At 44.1% G+C, this 17,365-nt stretch overlaps 3 protein-coding genes across 6 annotated transcripts in view; 1 reads left to right on the top strand and 2 right to left on the bottom strand.

Moving 5' to 3' along the window:
* TRAPPC13 (trafficking protein particle complex subunit 13) overlaps positions 1–6,187 on the bottom strand; it is a 24,871-nt gene extending 18,684 nt beyond the window's left edge. Inside the window, exon 1 of one of the 4 annotated variants that reach the window (XM_069963012.1) lies at positions 5,317–6,187. In XM_069963012.1, the coding sequence (XP_069819113.1) occupies positions 5,317–5,362 (46 nt within the window). In that variant the 5' untranslated portion in view covers positions 5,363–6,187. The remainder of the gene's footprint in view (positions 1–5,316) is intronic. The other 3 variants (XM_069963010.1, XM_069963011.1, XM_069963009.1) reach the window with 3 other exon arrangements.
* Positions 837–3,856, bottom strand: SHLD3 (shieldin complex subunit 3). Its single transcript, XM_069964904.1, has 2 exons — positions 3,847–3,856; positions 837–2,392 (listed from the first exon to the last, which is right to left on the bottom strand). Exons 1-2 carry the CDS (start codon positions 3,854–3,856, stop codon positions 1,632–1,634), a joined length of 771 nt encoding a protein of 256 aa, XP_069821005.1. The 3' UTR covers positions 837–1,631.
* On the top strand, positions 5,927–16,924 carry TRIM23 (tripartite motif containing 23). Its single transcript, XM_069963008.1, has 11 exons — positions 5,927–6,047; positions 7,461–7,623; positions 9,635–9,756; positions 11,528–11,806; positions 12,016–12,198; positions 12,872–13,087; positions 13,305–13,439; positions 13,885–14,014; positions 14,270–14,380; positions 15,225–15,349; positions 15,429–16,924. The coding sequence occupies exons 1-11, from the start codon at positions 5,946–5,948 to the stop codon at positions 15,606–15,608; spliced, it is 1,746 nt and encodes a 581-aa protein (XP_069819109.1). The 5' UTR covers positions 5,927–5,945; the 3' UTR covers positions 15,609–16,924.
* The last annotated feature ends 441 nt before the right edge of the window (positions 16,925–17,365 follow it).

The raw sequence follows: 17,365 nt of genomic DNA on the forward strand, positions 1-17,365 counted from the left end.
CGCTTCCTGGTCTGAGCAGGGACCCGGTCGTGATGCATGAGGTTCACTCAGCCAGACAACGGCCGCTGACTCGGTCCCGGCTCAGGCTAGGAAGCGGGCGGGGACTGGAGCAGGGGTACGTGGCCACAAGTGCTGAAGCGGAGGAGGTGAGAGCATGTTATTTCTAAAAAAATGGGTCTGACTGGACTTCTCCTTTAATATGACTAACACTTTATATCCATCTGCTTAGCTCCTCCTGTTCCATAACACCATGCCTGGATAAATCAGTATTTAATAGGGACAGAATCCCTCAAGGAGCTGTCAGGCATTCAATATCTATTGGCTAAAAGTAAATGAGTCCCATGACAGTTCCTACACTTTCATATGAAGTTCAGGTATTACTGAGGACAAGAACAACACAACTATTCTTATCATAAGAATTACCCAGCCCACTGGCACTAATAATACAAAATAAAGACATTTTTGGGAATGTAACCTTCATAAAAGATGAACAAACAGGAATAAGATAAAAAGGTTTTCTCCTCACATTATGGCTTTTTATTTGTTAGCAAAAATAAATATCCTTCATTACCCATCACTGCAACACATGCATTGCAAGGGTTAATAGAAGGCATAACCAATGGATTTACTTTATAGGCTATGCCTCCTATCCTCCAAACAAGACAGTGTAAGGATATTTTTACTTGTGTGTCCATGAAGCTGCCATGCAGGCGGCTCAGGGGTACGCAGATATACAGATTTGTAATTTACTTCTATTTAAAAATCTCAAGTCTTCCAGTACTTATCAGCTGCTGCAAGTCCTGCAGGAAGTGGTGTATTCTTTCCAGTCTGACACAGTGCTCTCTGCTGCCACCTCTGTCCATGTCAGGAACTGTGCAAATCAGAAGAGGTTTTCTATAGGGATTTGCTACTGCACTAGAAACTTTCTGACATGGACAGAGGTGGTAGCAGAGAGCACTGTGTCCGACTGAAAGGAATACCACTTTCTGCAGAGCATACAGCAGCTGTAAGTACTGGATGACTTGAATTTTTGTTTCAAATAGAAGTAACTTACAAATCTGTACTATCTGACACCAATAGATTTGAAATAATTTTTTTTTTTTTTGCAGAGTAGCCCTTTAATGGTGTCTGACTAACCCCAATAACTTATAATGCGATGCACGGATGTTCATGCTGCACTAGAAATGCTGTCAGGACTGCCACTGGCAACCATGGCGCTGTCTGTCAGAAACCTGTGATGACAGTCTGAATAGAGAATAAAAAGTTTGGTCCCTGATTTTTTATTTTTCATAGTAGCTACAGAGGATGGAGGGGAAGTCTGATGATTGTCAACCGAACCAGTCGGCAATTCAGCTGTCCATCAAGTATACATGGAGATCACTAGACTCTCCTATGAGGACAGCTGGATCAGGTACGTTGACCTTCCGCATGCTCAATTTTTTGCACTCACAGGATATGTCATAGTCAGGGGGTCCGGCAGCCTCTCCCTCCATTAAAAAAACCAAGGGGTGCTTGCATAGCAGTCTCCCAAATAAGCATTGTGCAGAAATCTCCCCTGTAATAAAACCAGTATATAGATCATCTCATATGGACAATTCATTTTCTTTATACAATCCGTAAAAAATATACAATCACATGCTTAGAATAACCCCATGTTTGTGAACGAACAAGTCCATTTTGCCAGAAAGTTTTAACTTTGTTCTCACTATCTTTCCAATATGCTCACAATAGCGCAGGTCGCAGAAGAGCCATATCTCCCCGACATCTCGCTGCATTGTGGCGTTACAGCTCGGAAGTACGTTGTGTCTTGTAAGTCTGGTCAATATGTCCCAAATTTCTTCCAAACTCCGATCGCCACAGACCGATGGCAAGATAGTCCATCGTCCTCTATGGAATGGATTCAGCTGGAGTCTATCCAAGACGCGTTTCAGCTCCGGAGATGGTGGAACAATTGGAACTTTGCTCCCAACCCTTTGTGTACATACACTCCATGACCGCACATACGTGTTCTGCTTGCTTAATGTTTCACTGGTGTCCGGCGCATCACATACGCCACTTTCTGGTTCTGTAGACACCGCTTGCTTGTCGTCATCATCACTGCTGGTATTAGCCTTAAACTCTAACAGATCTGGTGTGGGATCAAAGCGCCTAACGAGATCCACAGTCACAGTATCAAAAGGTTTGTAATCTACTTTGGAGGAAACATCCACTGGGATAAACGGAGGACATTTTTGAGGTTTTAGAGTAAACGTCGGCAAATGATCCGGAAACCATGGATCAAATTTTGGCAGGGGTCGGAGTGGGAATTCTTCCAATGAGCCGGCTGCTATGTTCTGCACATCACAGTTATTGTGCTCAGGGCGGTAATGCAAAATGACTTCCATTTCCAGCGCTCAGCTACATCCAATGACGACGTCCTCGCAGCCGGCGCACAAGCCGAGACATTTTTTCAATTACTGGAACATGCACAATGCCTGTAACACTTTATATCATGAGAACAGATGTGGATCGGATGTCTCGGTGACCTCGGTGTAGCCGCAGCTCATTGTGTCCTCCGTGTCCTCTTATCACATATGATGCGGACCTGAAGCAGAAGTACGGCACATAATAGATGGAATAATTCATATCCTGGTGTCGGCCATAAACAGGCAGCGCTAAGTGACCTACAGGACGGCTATGCCAGGGTATATACAAACTACTACATACAGATCCCTATACATAGAATATAAAAGAAAAGTAAAAAAGTTTATTAAGCATGTGGTCTCAGGTTCTGCTCTAGATAGTGTGATAGAGATTCACTTATCTCTATTCTGCTCTTATTAGGATCAGCACATGACCACAATATACACGGTCATGGAAAAAACAAAAAGTACAGATGGCCCTTTGTGGAGGCAAGTGAATGTGGATTGGTGGCTCTAATGCCCAAGACAATGCAGCAAAGGAAGCGTAATATGACATGGCGTCCTTACAAATTAAAGTGACTGTACCATCACGGCTGGGCTGAAGCACTGGAGGCGGGCCAACCCACCCCCAGTGGAAGGAAACACCTGCCCCTCTATGACACGGCTCCATTAGAATCAATGTAGCCGTATCATATAGGGGCGGGGGTTTCCTCCCACTTTAATGTTGACTATGTAATAGTTGCATTCAGCCTATCGGAGCACAACCTGCCATTGTCCACACAGGAAAATCCCATGCAAGGAGAACCTGCATTGTGTCCATATACCCATAGGGGACAACCACTTCACATACAAAGATTTTTATATCATCACCAGTGACAGTATCTTAGGGCCCTTTTACACCTAGCCGATGGCGCTAAGTGTTTAACGCTGCATAAAAGATGCCAGCAGCCAACGAGTGGGCATTTGCTTGCTCATCTGCCGATCTATGACACTATTACACGGCCCAATTATTGGCTGAATGAGTGTTCCGAGAAACACTTGTTGCCAATAATTGCCAGTGTAAGAAGGCCTTTACTCCAGAGCTGCATTCACAATTCTGCGTGTTGTTAACAGAAACAGATTACAGTTTGTAGACAGAAACATCCTTAGGGCCTCATTCACACATTCTTTTTGGTGGGGGAGAAAGGGTGGTGCGCTTTAGTGTATGTGTTTTTAGTTGCCTTTTTATAATTATAAGTTGTGTTATTCCTTGGTCATGTAGTTCAAGGATCTGTATTGTTTTATGGTGTTTTCCCAGAAGGCACTAGCGCTCCAATAAATCAGACTTCTCTGCTGGAAGGCATTCTATAGAACTATCCCTGTGCAGACACTGAACAAGCAGATCAGAGGAACAGTACAAGACATATTGTAAGTACGTGCAAAATCAGCAATTTCTCCAACTTGCCTGAGCTCATCCCACGTAGTGCTGCTTTTAGACGGCTTCCTGGTACATTACGGCCCGGTAATGGATTACCCGCTCAGCCACTTAGTTACTGTGCTATAACAGGGGATGTTGCATGGCAGATATTAGTCCCCTTTCAGAAACATGCTACTTCTAGTATACAAACCCAATCCTTTCTATGGCCGGGGGCCAGGATCTGTGCTACAAAATATACTGTCCTGAAGGAGTCTGTGCTGTTGCTTTAGTCAGATGGACCCATCTCCACCAGCAGATTCGGACGTCAGTATAAGGTCTATGGGTAGTGTTTAGCGGTACCCGAATGCTTGGCATTTGACTCCCCACGCCTGCAGAAGTTATATGCAGCCTCTGGTTGTCCTAGATATATAGGCTGTACCCATGTTTCCAGGACTTCCTAGAAGAGTACCCAATTTCTGCAGCTGCGGTGAGTCCCTTGCCGAGCGTTCGGGTTTTGAGAATATGTTGCCGAACCGAAACAGTTTGGCATCTCCGCCCAACACTATTTATTTCTGTCTGTGGCTTTCCCCTCCCCACTGGGAAGAGTATAGGGAGGCCAGGAGTTAGGGTGCATTTACACAGAAAGATTTATCTGACAGATTTTGGAAGCCAAAGCCAGGAATGGATTTCAAAACAGGATAGATCCCAGTCTTTCCTTTATGACCTGATCCCTGTTTATAGTCTGCTCCTGGTTTTGGCTTCAAAGATCTGTCAGATAAATCTGTCTGTGTAAATACACCATTACCGCTACCAATCAGCAGAACGTGACTGAAGAGACATATGCAGTCATGTGCCCCTCTGCCCCGTCTATGTGAGCAAATCTGCCAACATACATAATACAGGCATCTCAGTCATGTGACACAGAAGCGAGAGAGGAAGCGCTGAGCACGGGCTTCTCAGTCCTCCAGGTGTGGCACAACTACAATTCACATCATGCCTGATGCTTTAGTTGTCCTGGCACAATGGAAATTGTAGTGTCCTGCTGGAGAATCACAAGATAGGAATCACTGGTGGGGTCTGCAAGGGTTGGGAGGAGTCCTACAAAAACTAGTGCAAACTGATATTTAAAGGGGTTATCCAGCGCTACAAAAAATGGCCACTTTTCCCCCTTACTTGCCTCCAGGTCAGGTGCTATTTGCAATTAAGCTCTATTAACTTCCCAAACACCACCCAAACTGGAGACAAGAGAGGGGGAAAAGTGGCCATGTTTTTTTTAGCGCTGGATAACCCCTTTAAGGTGTTGCTCATGAAGATTTATCCAACCATTCACCTGCAGAAGTAAAGTGATAGCTGGAATGCTGTGTGCACTGCTGTGATCTCCAGAGACCTGCCTTACGCCCAGAGCCAAGTGTCTGCCCCATAGACATGACAGTGACACATCACAACTACAGGAAGCAGCCACCAGGATGAAGCCTGCGGCCACCCCAGCTCCCAGTCACCACCACCCCGGTTCTGTACCTTTGAGGGCCAGGAGATGCTCCTGTTTAGGCTGGTTGACGTCCATTGCGCCTATGGGGTACCCTGTATCCGCAGCTCTTGCTCCTAGGACGGGCTCTACGGGGCCTCACACGGAACAAAACTCTTCAGCAGGCAAGGAAAAGGCGGATTTGATAGTTCGCACGTGACCCCAGCAGATCACATGATCCTTCCTATTGTCGTTTGACAGTTGCACCGGTTGCAATAAAGTTACTCAATCCAAAAAGAATATAACATTATATATATATTTAATTGTCACGAGATTATAGATGATTATGTAAGACTGACACTAAAATTGACGTTTGCTGCGTTTGCTCTTGCCCATACTAAAGATGGCTACCGTCTAGTGCAGTCTATGTTTACATTCTGCCTCAACTACTGGCAGAGTTCGGATCAAACCATTAGATACGAGAGGGGAGTGGTTTACTATATAGGCGCTTAAACTTATCAGAGAACGACCGCATGCCACATTTTTAATGACTTTACTTCTGGTTAATAGAATTTTATTAGGAAAGGAATGATTTAGGTAGTTAGATAGAAAAGTGACGTTATATTAATTTCTAGCTCGGTCTCGTCACCCCTTCTTGCTGTTGAAAGGCCGACCTGCCAATATGGCCGTGGCTGCATCCGCAGCTGTAAATAGGCACGGCTCAGCTGGCAGGATGGAGGGCATCAGCAGGCAGAGCCGCATGGGTGCAGGAGGGGCGGTGAAGGTGAGCAGAACAGCTGAGGGTTCCCTATGGAGGCAGCAGGGATAGCATGGCACTGGGGAATGGCGAGCAGAGGGCCTGCACCACGTCACCACCTATACCTGCTGCACTTGTGTTGTGGTTGCATTGGTACTGGGGGTGTGATGTCTGCTGCACGGGCGGTGTGACAGGGTCGGAGGGTGCAGTATGTTATATGTATATTGTATGGCGTATTCACATTCATTAAACCTTGTGCTGCAGATGATTGGCGCAGCCATTGCCCATAGCAACCAATCAGATTGCGTCTTTCATTTTTATAAAGGTCTTTGAAAAAATAAAAGCTGGAATCTGATTGGTTGCTATGGGCAACTGTGACATGAAAGCTGAGCTGTGATTGGTTGCTGCTGGCAAACGAGCCCTATTGTGTCATGCAGATTAGTAAAGCTGGGACTATGGCATGCTGATTTTCAACCTAAAAATAAATAAATAAAAAATATATATATGTTTATTTTTTAAAATACATTGGTTTAATAAAGTTTGTTTTAATTAAAGTTACTTTGTAGTACAATTCATTAAGATGTGTGTTTTGTTTTGTTTTTTGTTTTTTTTTTACTTAAAGTGACTGTACCACCAGGTCCAGACTGAAGCACTGGAGGCGGCCCAACCCACCCTTAGTGAAAGGAAACCTCCGCCCCTCTATGATAGGGTTTCATTGATTCTAATGGAGTCACGTCATGGAGGGGCTAGGGTTTCCTCCCACTAAGGGTGGGTTGGCCTGCCTCCAGTGCTTCAGCCTGGGCCTGGTGGTACAGTCACTTTAAAGGGAAACTGTCTCCTAGAAAGGTTGTGCCAAACCTCATACATGGCTATATACCAATATAAACAGTGAGGTCATCTATACCGTTTATTGTAGTTATCAAAGGCTGCAATCACCCAGAAAGATGCCCTTTTATTGCCACTCTGAAGAGTCATAGAGGTGTGGCCAAGACGAAGATGTGCTCTGGTCACGCCTCCATGACACTTCAGAGCAGTAATACAAAGCATCTTTTTAGGTGTTTGGAGCCTCAGACCACTACAATAAAGGTATGAATAGTCCCGCTGCTTATATAAGCAGTTTGGGATGTCCTTTCTAGCTGACAGTTTCCATCTAACCACTTCTGTTGAGTTGCAGCAGTAAGGAGGGATGGGGCCCCCTCTGCTGCCAGCAGTGTTTGTGTTGGGAACTGCAGGGCTATGTAAGCCCTGGTCCCCACTGCCCCACTCTGATTGCTGCACAGCCTTGTATTGAGAAGGGTCCCGTAAACTCCATTAAAAAAGGATTTATCCTTTGAATTGTTCAGACTTGATACATTTTATTTTTCCTACCTGTCCCATTGACTCTGACCTCTCCCCCTCTCATGTATCTGCTAGTAAATTATTGTTTTCTGGAATCCTTAGGTTCTGGAGTGTGGCGTTTGTGAAGATGTCTTTACATTACAAGGAGACAAAGTACCACGCTTACTGCTGTGTGGCCACACTGTCTGCCATGACTGCTTGACGCGCCTTCCTCTACACGGCAGAGCAATACGCTGTCCATTCGACCGGCAAGTTACTGAACTAGGTAATACAAAATGTTTTAAATTTTTTTTTTTAAAACATTTTTTATAATCCTTAACAAAGCTGTTGTTCCATAAAGTTACTTGGTGTCACTACAAAGGTTTATTATGCCTGTTGTTAGATGAACTCTTCAGATAAGTCAAGATGACCATAATGCTTTCAGGAACATCATGGGGATTTCTGAACTTCAATATTAATATCCTGTGCTTAGTATAGGTCATCAGTATCAGAGTGGTAGGGGTGTATCTCCCAGCACCTGCACGGTCAGCTGGTTGAAGGCGCCGCCGTACCACAGCCTCTTCATTGTTTAGCAGTCCCAACTCTGAATGTTCATTATTGGCTTTGGCTGTTTCTATGGCTTTGTTCCAATACATATAAATATGCTCTAAACTGCCTGGCAAACAATGGGGAAACTACAGAACCTGCCAGGAATCCAGCAATCTCATATCTGCTGATCAGCAGGGTTGTCTGGCATTGGACCCCACCAATCTGAAATTAATGGCCTACTTTTTATTAAAGTATTGTATTGCCTCCCAAAAGTTATACAAAAAACCAATATACACTTATTACGGGAAATGCTTCTAAAGTGCTTTTTTTCCCCCTGCATTTACTACCACATTAAGGCTTTCTTTTCCTGAATAAAATGGTGATGTTACGACCCAACTCCTAGAGCTGTGTGGGCTGTGGCAGCTGGAGAGGAAGATGGCAGGGGGACAATGGCACAGGGCACTGGAGGGACACTGAGCATCCCTCTGCCATCATCCTCTCCAGCAGCCACAGCCCACACAGCTCTGGGAGTCGGGTCGTGACATCACCATGTTATCCAGGAAGTGAAGCCTTGATGCAGTAGTAAGTGCAGGGAAAAAAGCACTTTTTAAGCATTTCCCGTAATAAGTGTATATTTGTAATTTGTATAACTTTTCGGGGTCAATACAATACTGTAATAAGTTTCGCCAAACTTCTCCTTTAAATGGTCACTGTGGTTTTAAACAACTTCTCTCCATGTTATTGTGATTCCTAAAATATTTATAAATCACTTCATTTACTACAAACGACTCCTGGTCACTTCGTGTCTCCAGACAAAAATGCGTCTGGTAACAGGTGAGGTCAGGACAGGTCTGGTCGGGGGTAGGACTATGTGCAGGAGAGAGTGAGTGTGTCTGGCCATGTATATGCAAGCTGTACCAGTTCTCCTGCAGAAAATGATACAATCTGTTCCTGAAAGGTAAATCAAAACTTCCCTCTTATTTATGAACACCCATAAAGCTCAGGGCTCAAATTTAGTGTGACCCCTTCATTGCAGTGCTGCTGTTTCTTTCACTTCTGCTCACTTAGCACCTTGTAGCCCTTCCTCTTCATCACATGCCATCACATGCCATCTATACTAGTGTATGGTGTAAATCATCCCCCAGAACAGTGGAGCCTATTCAGAGCACTTTCAGAAGTGATATGGTGGTGGGAGGTGATTTTTCTTTATTTTGCAGCAGGGGTCAACTGCTGATGTAAAAGGAGTTGTCATTGTCATACACTTTTTTTTTTTTTTTTTTAAGATTAAACATCAGTACATCAATTTATGGGCTTGGATCATCAGTACATTGCTAGGTTTACTGTAGCCTAAGACAGTGGCGTAGCAATCATGGAAGCAGACCACGCAACTGCTATGGGGCCCAACGTTCATTCTCCCAGCTACCCGATACACCAGTGACATCACTCGTGCATCTGGGAAAACTGTGCCAGGTCATCTTACAGGATTCATGGGGCCCTGTACAATTTCTTGCTGTGGGGGCCCATGAATCCCAGCTACGGCCCTGCCCTTAGATCAGACATACTTTGAGCATACTGTATTACAAGGCCCAGACTGACATAGAGACATCAAAATACATCCTTATTAGACTTGTGTGTACCCAGCCTCAGTGGGTGAACATGGCCTAAGGCCAATAGAAGTAAGTTGCTCGATAAAGTTGTAGTTATGGGTCCTAATAATTTGTATGTCTGTTATGTTTATTTGTAAATAGGCGACTCTGGTGTTTGGGGACTAAAGAAAAATTTTGCTTTATTGGAACTGCTTGAACGACTGCAAAATGGAGCGAGTAGTCAGAGTGGATCCTCAGAAGAGTCGGTAGGCGGATACGGAGAGGTATAGCTAACCTATTGTCCTACAATATCCTTATTCTGTAAATCATTTGGCTCCTATAGGAGCATGCCTGCTTATATTTTATATAATGGCTTTATTAAAATAGGAGGTGTGCTTTAAATGGCTACTCTATCAGAGCTGACTGGCCTTTCATTATTGGAGCTTCCCTGTATAAGTGAGAAAATGAGTAATCAGAGCATTTTCAATCAAAGTCTGGTCATCGTCAGGACTTCACTGTCTGCCAGTCTTCTAGGGTTTCCTTTTGTAGCTATGTTGAGAATGTATCCATAATGGAGTAGCCAAGGAAAAACATCCAGAAAAACAACTCCTTGATGACAGGGGTCAGAGGAGGTTGTCGGTCAAGCATATTGCAGTGAAATACAACACTGCTCTTCCAACTGTAGTCTCTGAATGCACAGTCTCTCATTCCTTAGCTTAGATGGGCTGTGACAGCAGGTAACTATCGCCAGTGACATTACTGTCTATGGCAAATGACCCTACACCATGCCACAAGGGTCATATAGGAATAGATTGGTTCCAGGCATATGGCAACAAGCTTTCCTTGCTTCCCTTGGCCGTCAGTCCCCAGACCTTAAAGGGGTTCTCCAGGGAAAAATGTTTTTCAATTCACTGGTGCCAGAAAGTTAGGGTCCATTTACACAGTAAGATTATCTGCCAAAGATTTGAAGCAAAAGTCAGGAATGGATTTGAAAAGAGGAGAAATCTCGGTCTTTCCTTTTATGACCTGATCTGTTTATAGTCTGTTCCTGGCTTTGGCTTCAAATCTGTCAGATAATCTTTCTGTGTAAATGGATTCTTATACAGATTTGTAAATTACTTCTAGAAAACCTCGGGTGTTCAAGTACTTAGCAGCTGCTGTATGTCCTGCAGGAAGTGGTGTATTCTTTCCAGTCTGAAACAGCAGAGAGCACATTGTCACTGGGGCTCAAGGCTTTCAAACAGAAAAGCCTGCCTCTTGGACCATTGCTGTGACAGAAGCTAGGATATTAGGTATTGTTGTACTACCCTCCCTGACCTCAGTATACCTTTGTTGGCATTTTTAATGGCTTCAAGCTGCTGACATATTATCTTTTAAAAGGGACTTTCTGGGTAAACATGCTGTGGGTCAATCTTTTGTGTTCAGTGGGTGTCCGGCCTCTGGAATCCTCAAAAATCAGCTGAGCAAATAGGACATTACCTGATACTGTAGCTTGGCTCCATCATTTTGGGCTGTGCTGAGCTGCATCAGCAGACATAGCTGTATGTATGGAACTCATTAGACTCATTTCTGCTGTCTTCTCTTTTATTGTATCATATATTCAGTGCATGATGACGACTGATAACACCGGAGTTGGTGTCCGTCCCATCCACTATGCAATGTTTTGGGGGAGGGATCCCCCTTACTCACACATGAGTGTAGCCTGATGGACTATTATTGTGCTCCGGACACAGTTGTTTGAATGTGATGAAAGTGGTATCCACAGAGACTGTGAGCACATTGCTTTAAAGTGTCAATGTCGAAAGTTTTGATCAGTCCGGGTCTGAGTGTTCACACCCTTACCGATTGGGAGAACGAGCGGGGAGAAGACATTCTGCAGGGCCTTCACTCTCTGCTCTCTGAGTTAGAAAAAAGAGTGGGACTTATAATAGAGCTCTATGGATTTGTTCGGTACGGGTCTGAACAAACTGATATATATATTGGTGCTGAATGCACATTGTTAGTATATTCACATGATTTATGTGATTCAGCTAATGAGATGTTTCTTTCACTCAGAGTATTGTGCGCTGTGATGAAGATGAGGCCCATGTGGCGTCGGTATACTGCACTGTGTGTGCCACCCATCTGTGTGCCGACTGCTCCTTGCACACCCACTCCACAAAGACGCTAGCCAAACACAGACGTGTGCCCTTAGCTGACAAACCTTATGAGAAGACCCTCTGCACCCAACATCAAGTTCACGCCATAGAGTTTGTGTGCTTAGAAGATGGCTGCCAAACCAGCCCGTTGATGTGCTGTGTCTGCAAAGAGTATGGAAAACATCAGGGTCACAAGGTAAGAATCCTGAACTAGCTAAGCACTGCTTCCACTTGCTTTGTTTCATCCTAGTCCTCTGTCAGTCAGTGGACAGCAGATTGCAGGGAATTGAGCCACCTTGGCCAAGACTACATGGAAATTTTTTGTTAAATTACTACAAATAGGCTATGACATGAAAAGATTTTGAGAGCATATAACTAATGTTTTTGTTCCTCCTTCACCTAAAGCATGCTGTCTTGGAAACTGAAGCCAGCCAGATTCGTGCCTCCATATTGGACATGGCCCATTGTATAAGAAGCTTCACAGAAGAAATCTCTGAGTACTCAAGAAAGCTCACCGGCATCGTCCAACAGATTGAAGGTGGAGAGCAGATTGTGGAAGATGGCATTGGAATGGCCCATACTGAACATGTAGGATTTATAAAATATGACTTCATTGCTTGTATATAAGATAATCTCTTGTTATAGAGTCTTGTAGAGACCCTACAGTCCAACAGTGACAACCAAAATAAGGTTCAGGAGTGCTATGTAACATGAGAGTCTATTACCATACTGAAAGAGTAGTAGATACTTGGAACATACTTCCAGCAGATGGGGTAAGTGAATCTACAGTAATTGAATGTAAACCTGCCTGGGATAAACATATTATTTCCTTTTTCATTATGTTAGGATAGATATAAGGGCTCGTCCACACAACGGATTTAAAACCCTCCTGCTAAGTCTTTGAATGGGAGGGCTTGCGTGCCTCCGCTCAGAGAATTTACATGTCATTTCTTTGAGCAGAGATGTGCATGGAGCGGAGGCGCGCGAGCCCTCCCATTCCAAGACATAGCAGGAGGGATTTGACTCTGGGTCCAGGGACGGAGGTTTCTGGCGAATTCTCCACGCTGAATCCGTAGTGTGAATGGCCCTTAGGGCTGATAAGGGCGGACAATCTTCTATGTCTCTATGGTATCCCTTTTAGGGCCTGCGAATGTGTTATAATCCCTAAAGCATCTGAGACCGGGTTAGCTTCCTTTTTAGTATTTATTTCTGAATTGTCCATTATTAAGGCATCCCTTTTTCCCCGTTTCCTCCCTGCTAGGTCCCTGGGACAGCTGAGAACGCTCGCTCTTGTGTCAGAGCATATTTTTCAGATCTGCATGAAACTCTCTGCCGCCAAGAAGAAATGGCACTTAGTGTAGTTGACGCTCATGTGCGAGAACAGCTGATCTGGCTGCGGCAGCAACAAGAGAACATGACCATCCTGTTATCAGAGGTGTCCACCGCTTGTCTTCACTGTGAGAAGGCCTTGCAGCAGGTAAGTAAATGTAAAGCTAAGCACATGCTCACTAGTTTACATTATCACAGAATAGTAACTGCATGTATACAAGTACATGGTGTTTTTTTAAATAAATGCAGTGGTGAAGGTGACCATTGTACAAGTTGTAAATACATTGGCTTTGCTAGCAAATGCTGTGTGGTATCATTTATCTTACATGGTTAGTAAGCTAACCAGACAACATGTTATTGCACAGGATGACTGCCGAGTGGTGCTGGCCAAGCAAGAGATTACACGACTACTAGAGACTCTTCAGAAACAGCAGCAACAGTTCACAGAATTGGCTGATCACATCCAGATAGATGCTAGTATTCCTGTTACATTCACAAAGGTAAGTAGGACATTTTTGTAAAGTATGACCTAGGTAATATATTGATAGGACATGTTGGGATTTCCAGATAGGCGAGCCCCTTTAAAGGGGTTCTGTGGGCAAACTTTAAAATCAGCAAGGGCAGAGGGTGGTGGCAATCAAGTCATGCTTACCCCATTCCAGTGCCCCCGCTGGTGTTGTCATGACCCCACAGGAACTACCTGTTTAGAGTAGGGCAGTGACCTAACAGGATTGGGAGATACAGGAGACCAATAGGCGACCAGGAAGGGTAGGTGGAACTTAATTAGTATGATCCCAAAAAACAGCCCCCCTCTCCACCCTCTATGGTTTTTAAAGTTTGCCCGGCACACCGCTTCAATAAGTGTAATGATTCCTCCGTAAGGGATTATGGGTTTGCATATAGACTTTGCACAGCAAATGTAGTAATAGTATTTTTGTTTTCCAGGACAATAGAGTTCACATTGGGCCTAAAATGGAAATCCGTGTTGTAACATTAGGTCTGGATGGAGCAGGAAAAACAACAATCCTATTTAAACTGAAACAAGATGAATTCATGCAACCGATCCCGACAATTGGTTAGTAAAGTGTTGCTGTAGCACTTAGTGAGCACTAAAGGAGTGTTGCCATAATAAGTTTTTTTTTTTCACCTATCTACAGGATGGGTGATAAGTGTCTCATCTGTGTTCAGCTTGCTGGGGACCAATGAGCAGCTGATCATCTTATCTGAAGATAGACCTCAAATTATTTCTGCCTAGAAATTTCTGCCTTATTAATGCTTATTGAAATCTTACTAATGGGATCATTGAATTTTTTTATTTTACTTTTTGAAGGTTTTAATGTTGAAACAGTTGAATATAAAAACTTAAAGTTTACCATTTGGGATGTTGGAGGCAAACATAAGCTGAGGCCCCTGTGGAAACATTATTACCTTAACACACAAGGTGAGTAACCTGAAACTTGCTGGTGTTTGTCATTGCCTTCTGCTATGTTCTCCTGTTATATGTCCAGCCAGACAACAAGCTGCGTATTCCTTTGCATTACTTTGCTTACATTTTTAAGTTTGGCTGTGTGCAGTCTATTAATGAATATCCTGGAAACTCTCTGTATATTGTTGATGATCTCAGATCTTTTATGTTTTCATTTGTAGTAGTGGCAATAAACCAGGATAGGAAGGAAAGTCCTCCCTCATTGACAATAACTGTAATGTATTGTGGGATGCTCTGGCATTTGTTTTAATAAAGCAGCCTTAAAGGGAAACATCAGCAGGTTGGACAAATCTAACCTGCTGATAGTGTCCCTTGTGCAATAGGAAGCTGAGGATGAAGGCATGTCTCTTACCTTCATCCTCGGCACCATTCCTGTGCAGTTTGTATTGTAAACCTGCATCTGGTAAGGCCATTTAGTATACTTTGGGTGGTATTACCGCCCCCCCCCCCCCAGAGCACCAATCCGCATCTGACTGGCCCACCCCTTCTAATGATTATAAGTAGAGCGGGTCAGCAGGGGATGTACTGGACCAGTGCTCTGGGGGCCGTAACTGCCTTCCCAGACACTACAAACTGCATGGGAACAGCACAGAGGATGAAGGTAAGAGACATACCTTCATCCTCGGTACGCAATAGGGAGCTATCAGCAGGTTAGATTTGTCTAACATGCTGATAGGTTCCCTTCAAATGGCAAGCAGTCCTGGTGTCAGCATTGTTCCATGTAAGGTCTGGATTTTGTATTTTTACAGAATACACCTATCATGGCTGCAGCTTATACTTGTTTTCATCATTTTTCCAGCTGTAGTATTTGTAATAGACAGCAGCCACCGAGACCGGGTCACTGAAGCGCATAGTGAACTTGCAAAGCTCCTCACCGAGAAGGAACTGCGTGACGCTCTGCTGCTAATATTCGCCAACAAACAGGTAACAGTTCGGTCTTGAGTGTCATCAAACATCTTCTCAGTTTCAGAGTATTTATCACGTATGATGTGTTTTCTTGCAGGATGTTGCAGGTGCCCTATCAGTAGAAGAAATGACCGAGCTCTTAAGCCTTCACAAACTGTGCTGTGGCCGCAGCTGGTACATCCAGGGCTGTGATGCCAGGAGTGGGATGGGGCTATATGATGGTCTTGACTGGTTATCTAGGCAGCTGGTAGCTGCAGGGGTACTGGATGTCGCGTAAATGTGAGCAACATTGAGCAAGCGGTACTTATCTGTGTTATTTCAGTAACTTGCTTCTTACAGAATGTCGTGCCGTTTCGGCATTCTTTGCGGCTAATGTCATATGGGCTTCTTCTGTGTCCGTGTATTTCTAGCAATGTGAAAGTATATGAATAACCATCATTACATGCGTTTAACACTTAGAAGCTCAATGCCTAGCCGCCACATTCGCCTACTTATAATAAGGAATGTTATGGGGGGAACAAGCCCAGTAGGTCATCTTAGGAGCGCTGCAGGCAGCGTTCATTGTACAGGATGTAGCAGGCACATACTAAAGATGTAGCCCGTCATCCTACACTTAAAGGGGTTGTCTGGTCTTTGGATCTGGACTTGTGCTTTGTATAATTTTAACAATTTCTAATGTACATACATGTTTGCTTCAATTCCTTGCCACATGTCTACTAGCCGTCGCTGAATAGAAACAATTTGCTCACATCCAGGGCTTAAAGACTAGCGTTGAGCAGACTTGCCGAACTGTTTGGGTTCATCAATGTTCTCCGAGCCTGAACGCTCAGCATTTGACTCTGTGTCTGGAGAGGTTGCATGCCACCCTAGGTCTGCCAGGAAAAATAAATACAGCCTATGGCGGCATCCATTTTCTCCAGATGCAGAGCATTCGGAGAACGTTGGTCGAACTCGAGCACTTCGGCAAGTCCGGTCAGTGCTGTAAAAGACCCAAACGTCACTAGGAGGAAATTGCTACAATGCTCCAGTTCTTCTATGTAGTCTTTGCTACTATGTATTAACATAGGTAAGAGCAATCTCGCAGGAGTCCAGGCTTCTGAACTAGCAGAGCATTGCGTGTACCGATATACACTTGCAGCTGGATGTAACAAGAAGGTTTCCATTTACTGACAGAAAACCGGTCGTAAATGAATAAGTGAGACCTAAAGTATATTGTAAATATCCAGAAATTTTATTATACAGAGTGTGTCTATGTTTTACCACCATATAGTTTTTACGTCCAGCATGTACCTTTTGTATAAGAAGGTGACTGCTTGGACGGTTAATAAAAGCTCCAAATCCCCTACATATCCATACAGGTCAATGCTAAAACTCTGTCTGCAGCCAGTGCCAGGGGAAGCTTCAAAGGATTTTCCATGACTTTTTAATATCTGATAGCTTATTTCTAAAGCTTTCTTGCCATTTGGCAAAACTTTTCATGTGTCCGAGACGCATCAAAAGTTTTTGTTGTTTTGAATGTGGATGTTAGAAGCCCAACTGATTTATTCGAACAAGACAGGAAAAGCATGGCTAAGCACTCCCCCCCCCCCCCCCCCCCCCCCCCCCCCCAGCTTGCTGTAAGAGACAGGCGCCATAGAAATGTTATCACGTTTTAAATGCAACCAGTGTGAGGCCAACTCCCAACACCCTCAGTGATCAGCTGATTACACACACACACACACACAGATAATTTGAAAAGAGGAGAAATCTGTCTTTCCTTTATGACCTGTTCTCTGTTTATTGTCTGTTCCTGGCTTTGGCTTCAAATATCTGTTAGATATCTGTGTGCGTAATAGGACACAAAGGGTCTTCAGTGCTGTGGCCTCTTCATTGCTCACATTGTACATTGTGTAGTGGCTGTTCCTGGTAGTACAGCTCTCTGCAGATTTGTTCTATTGAGGTGAAAGAAGCTGAGCTGTAACACCATACACAGCCACTACACAAGGTATGGAGCCATGCATGGTAAGCAATGGAGGTGCTGGCAACCAGTCAGCG

Source organism: Dendropsophus ebraccatus, chromosome 3, assembly GCF_027789765.1.
Source record: "Dendropsophus ebraccatus isolate aDenEbr1 chromosome 3, aDenEbr1.pat, whole genome shotgun sequence".
Taxonomy (NCBI): domain Eukaryota; kingdom Metazoa; phylum Chordata; class Amphibia; order Anura; family Hylidae; genus Dendropsophus; species Dendropsophus ebraccatus.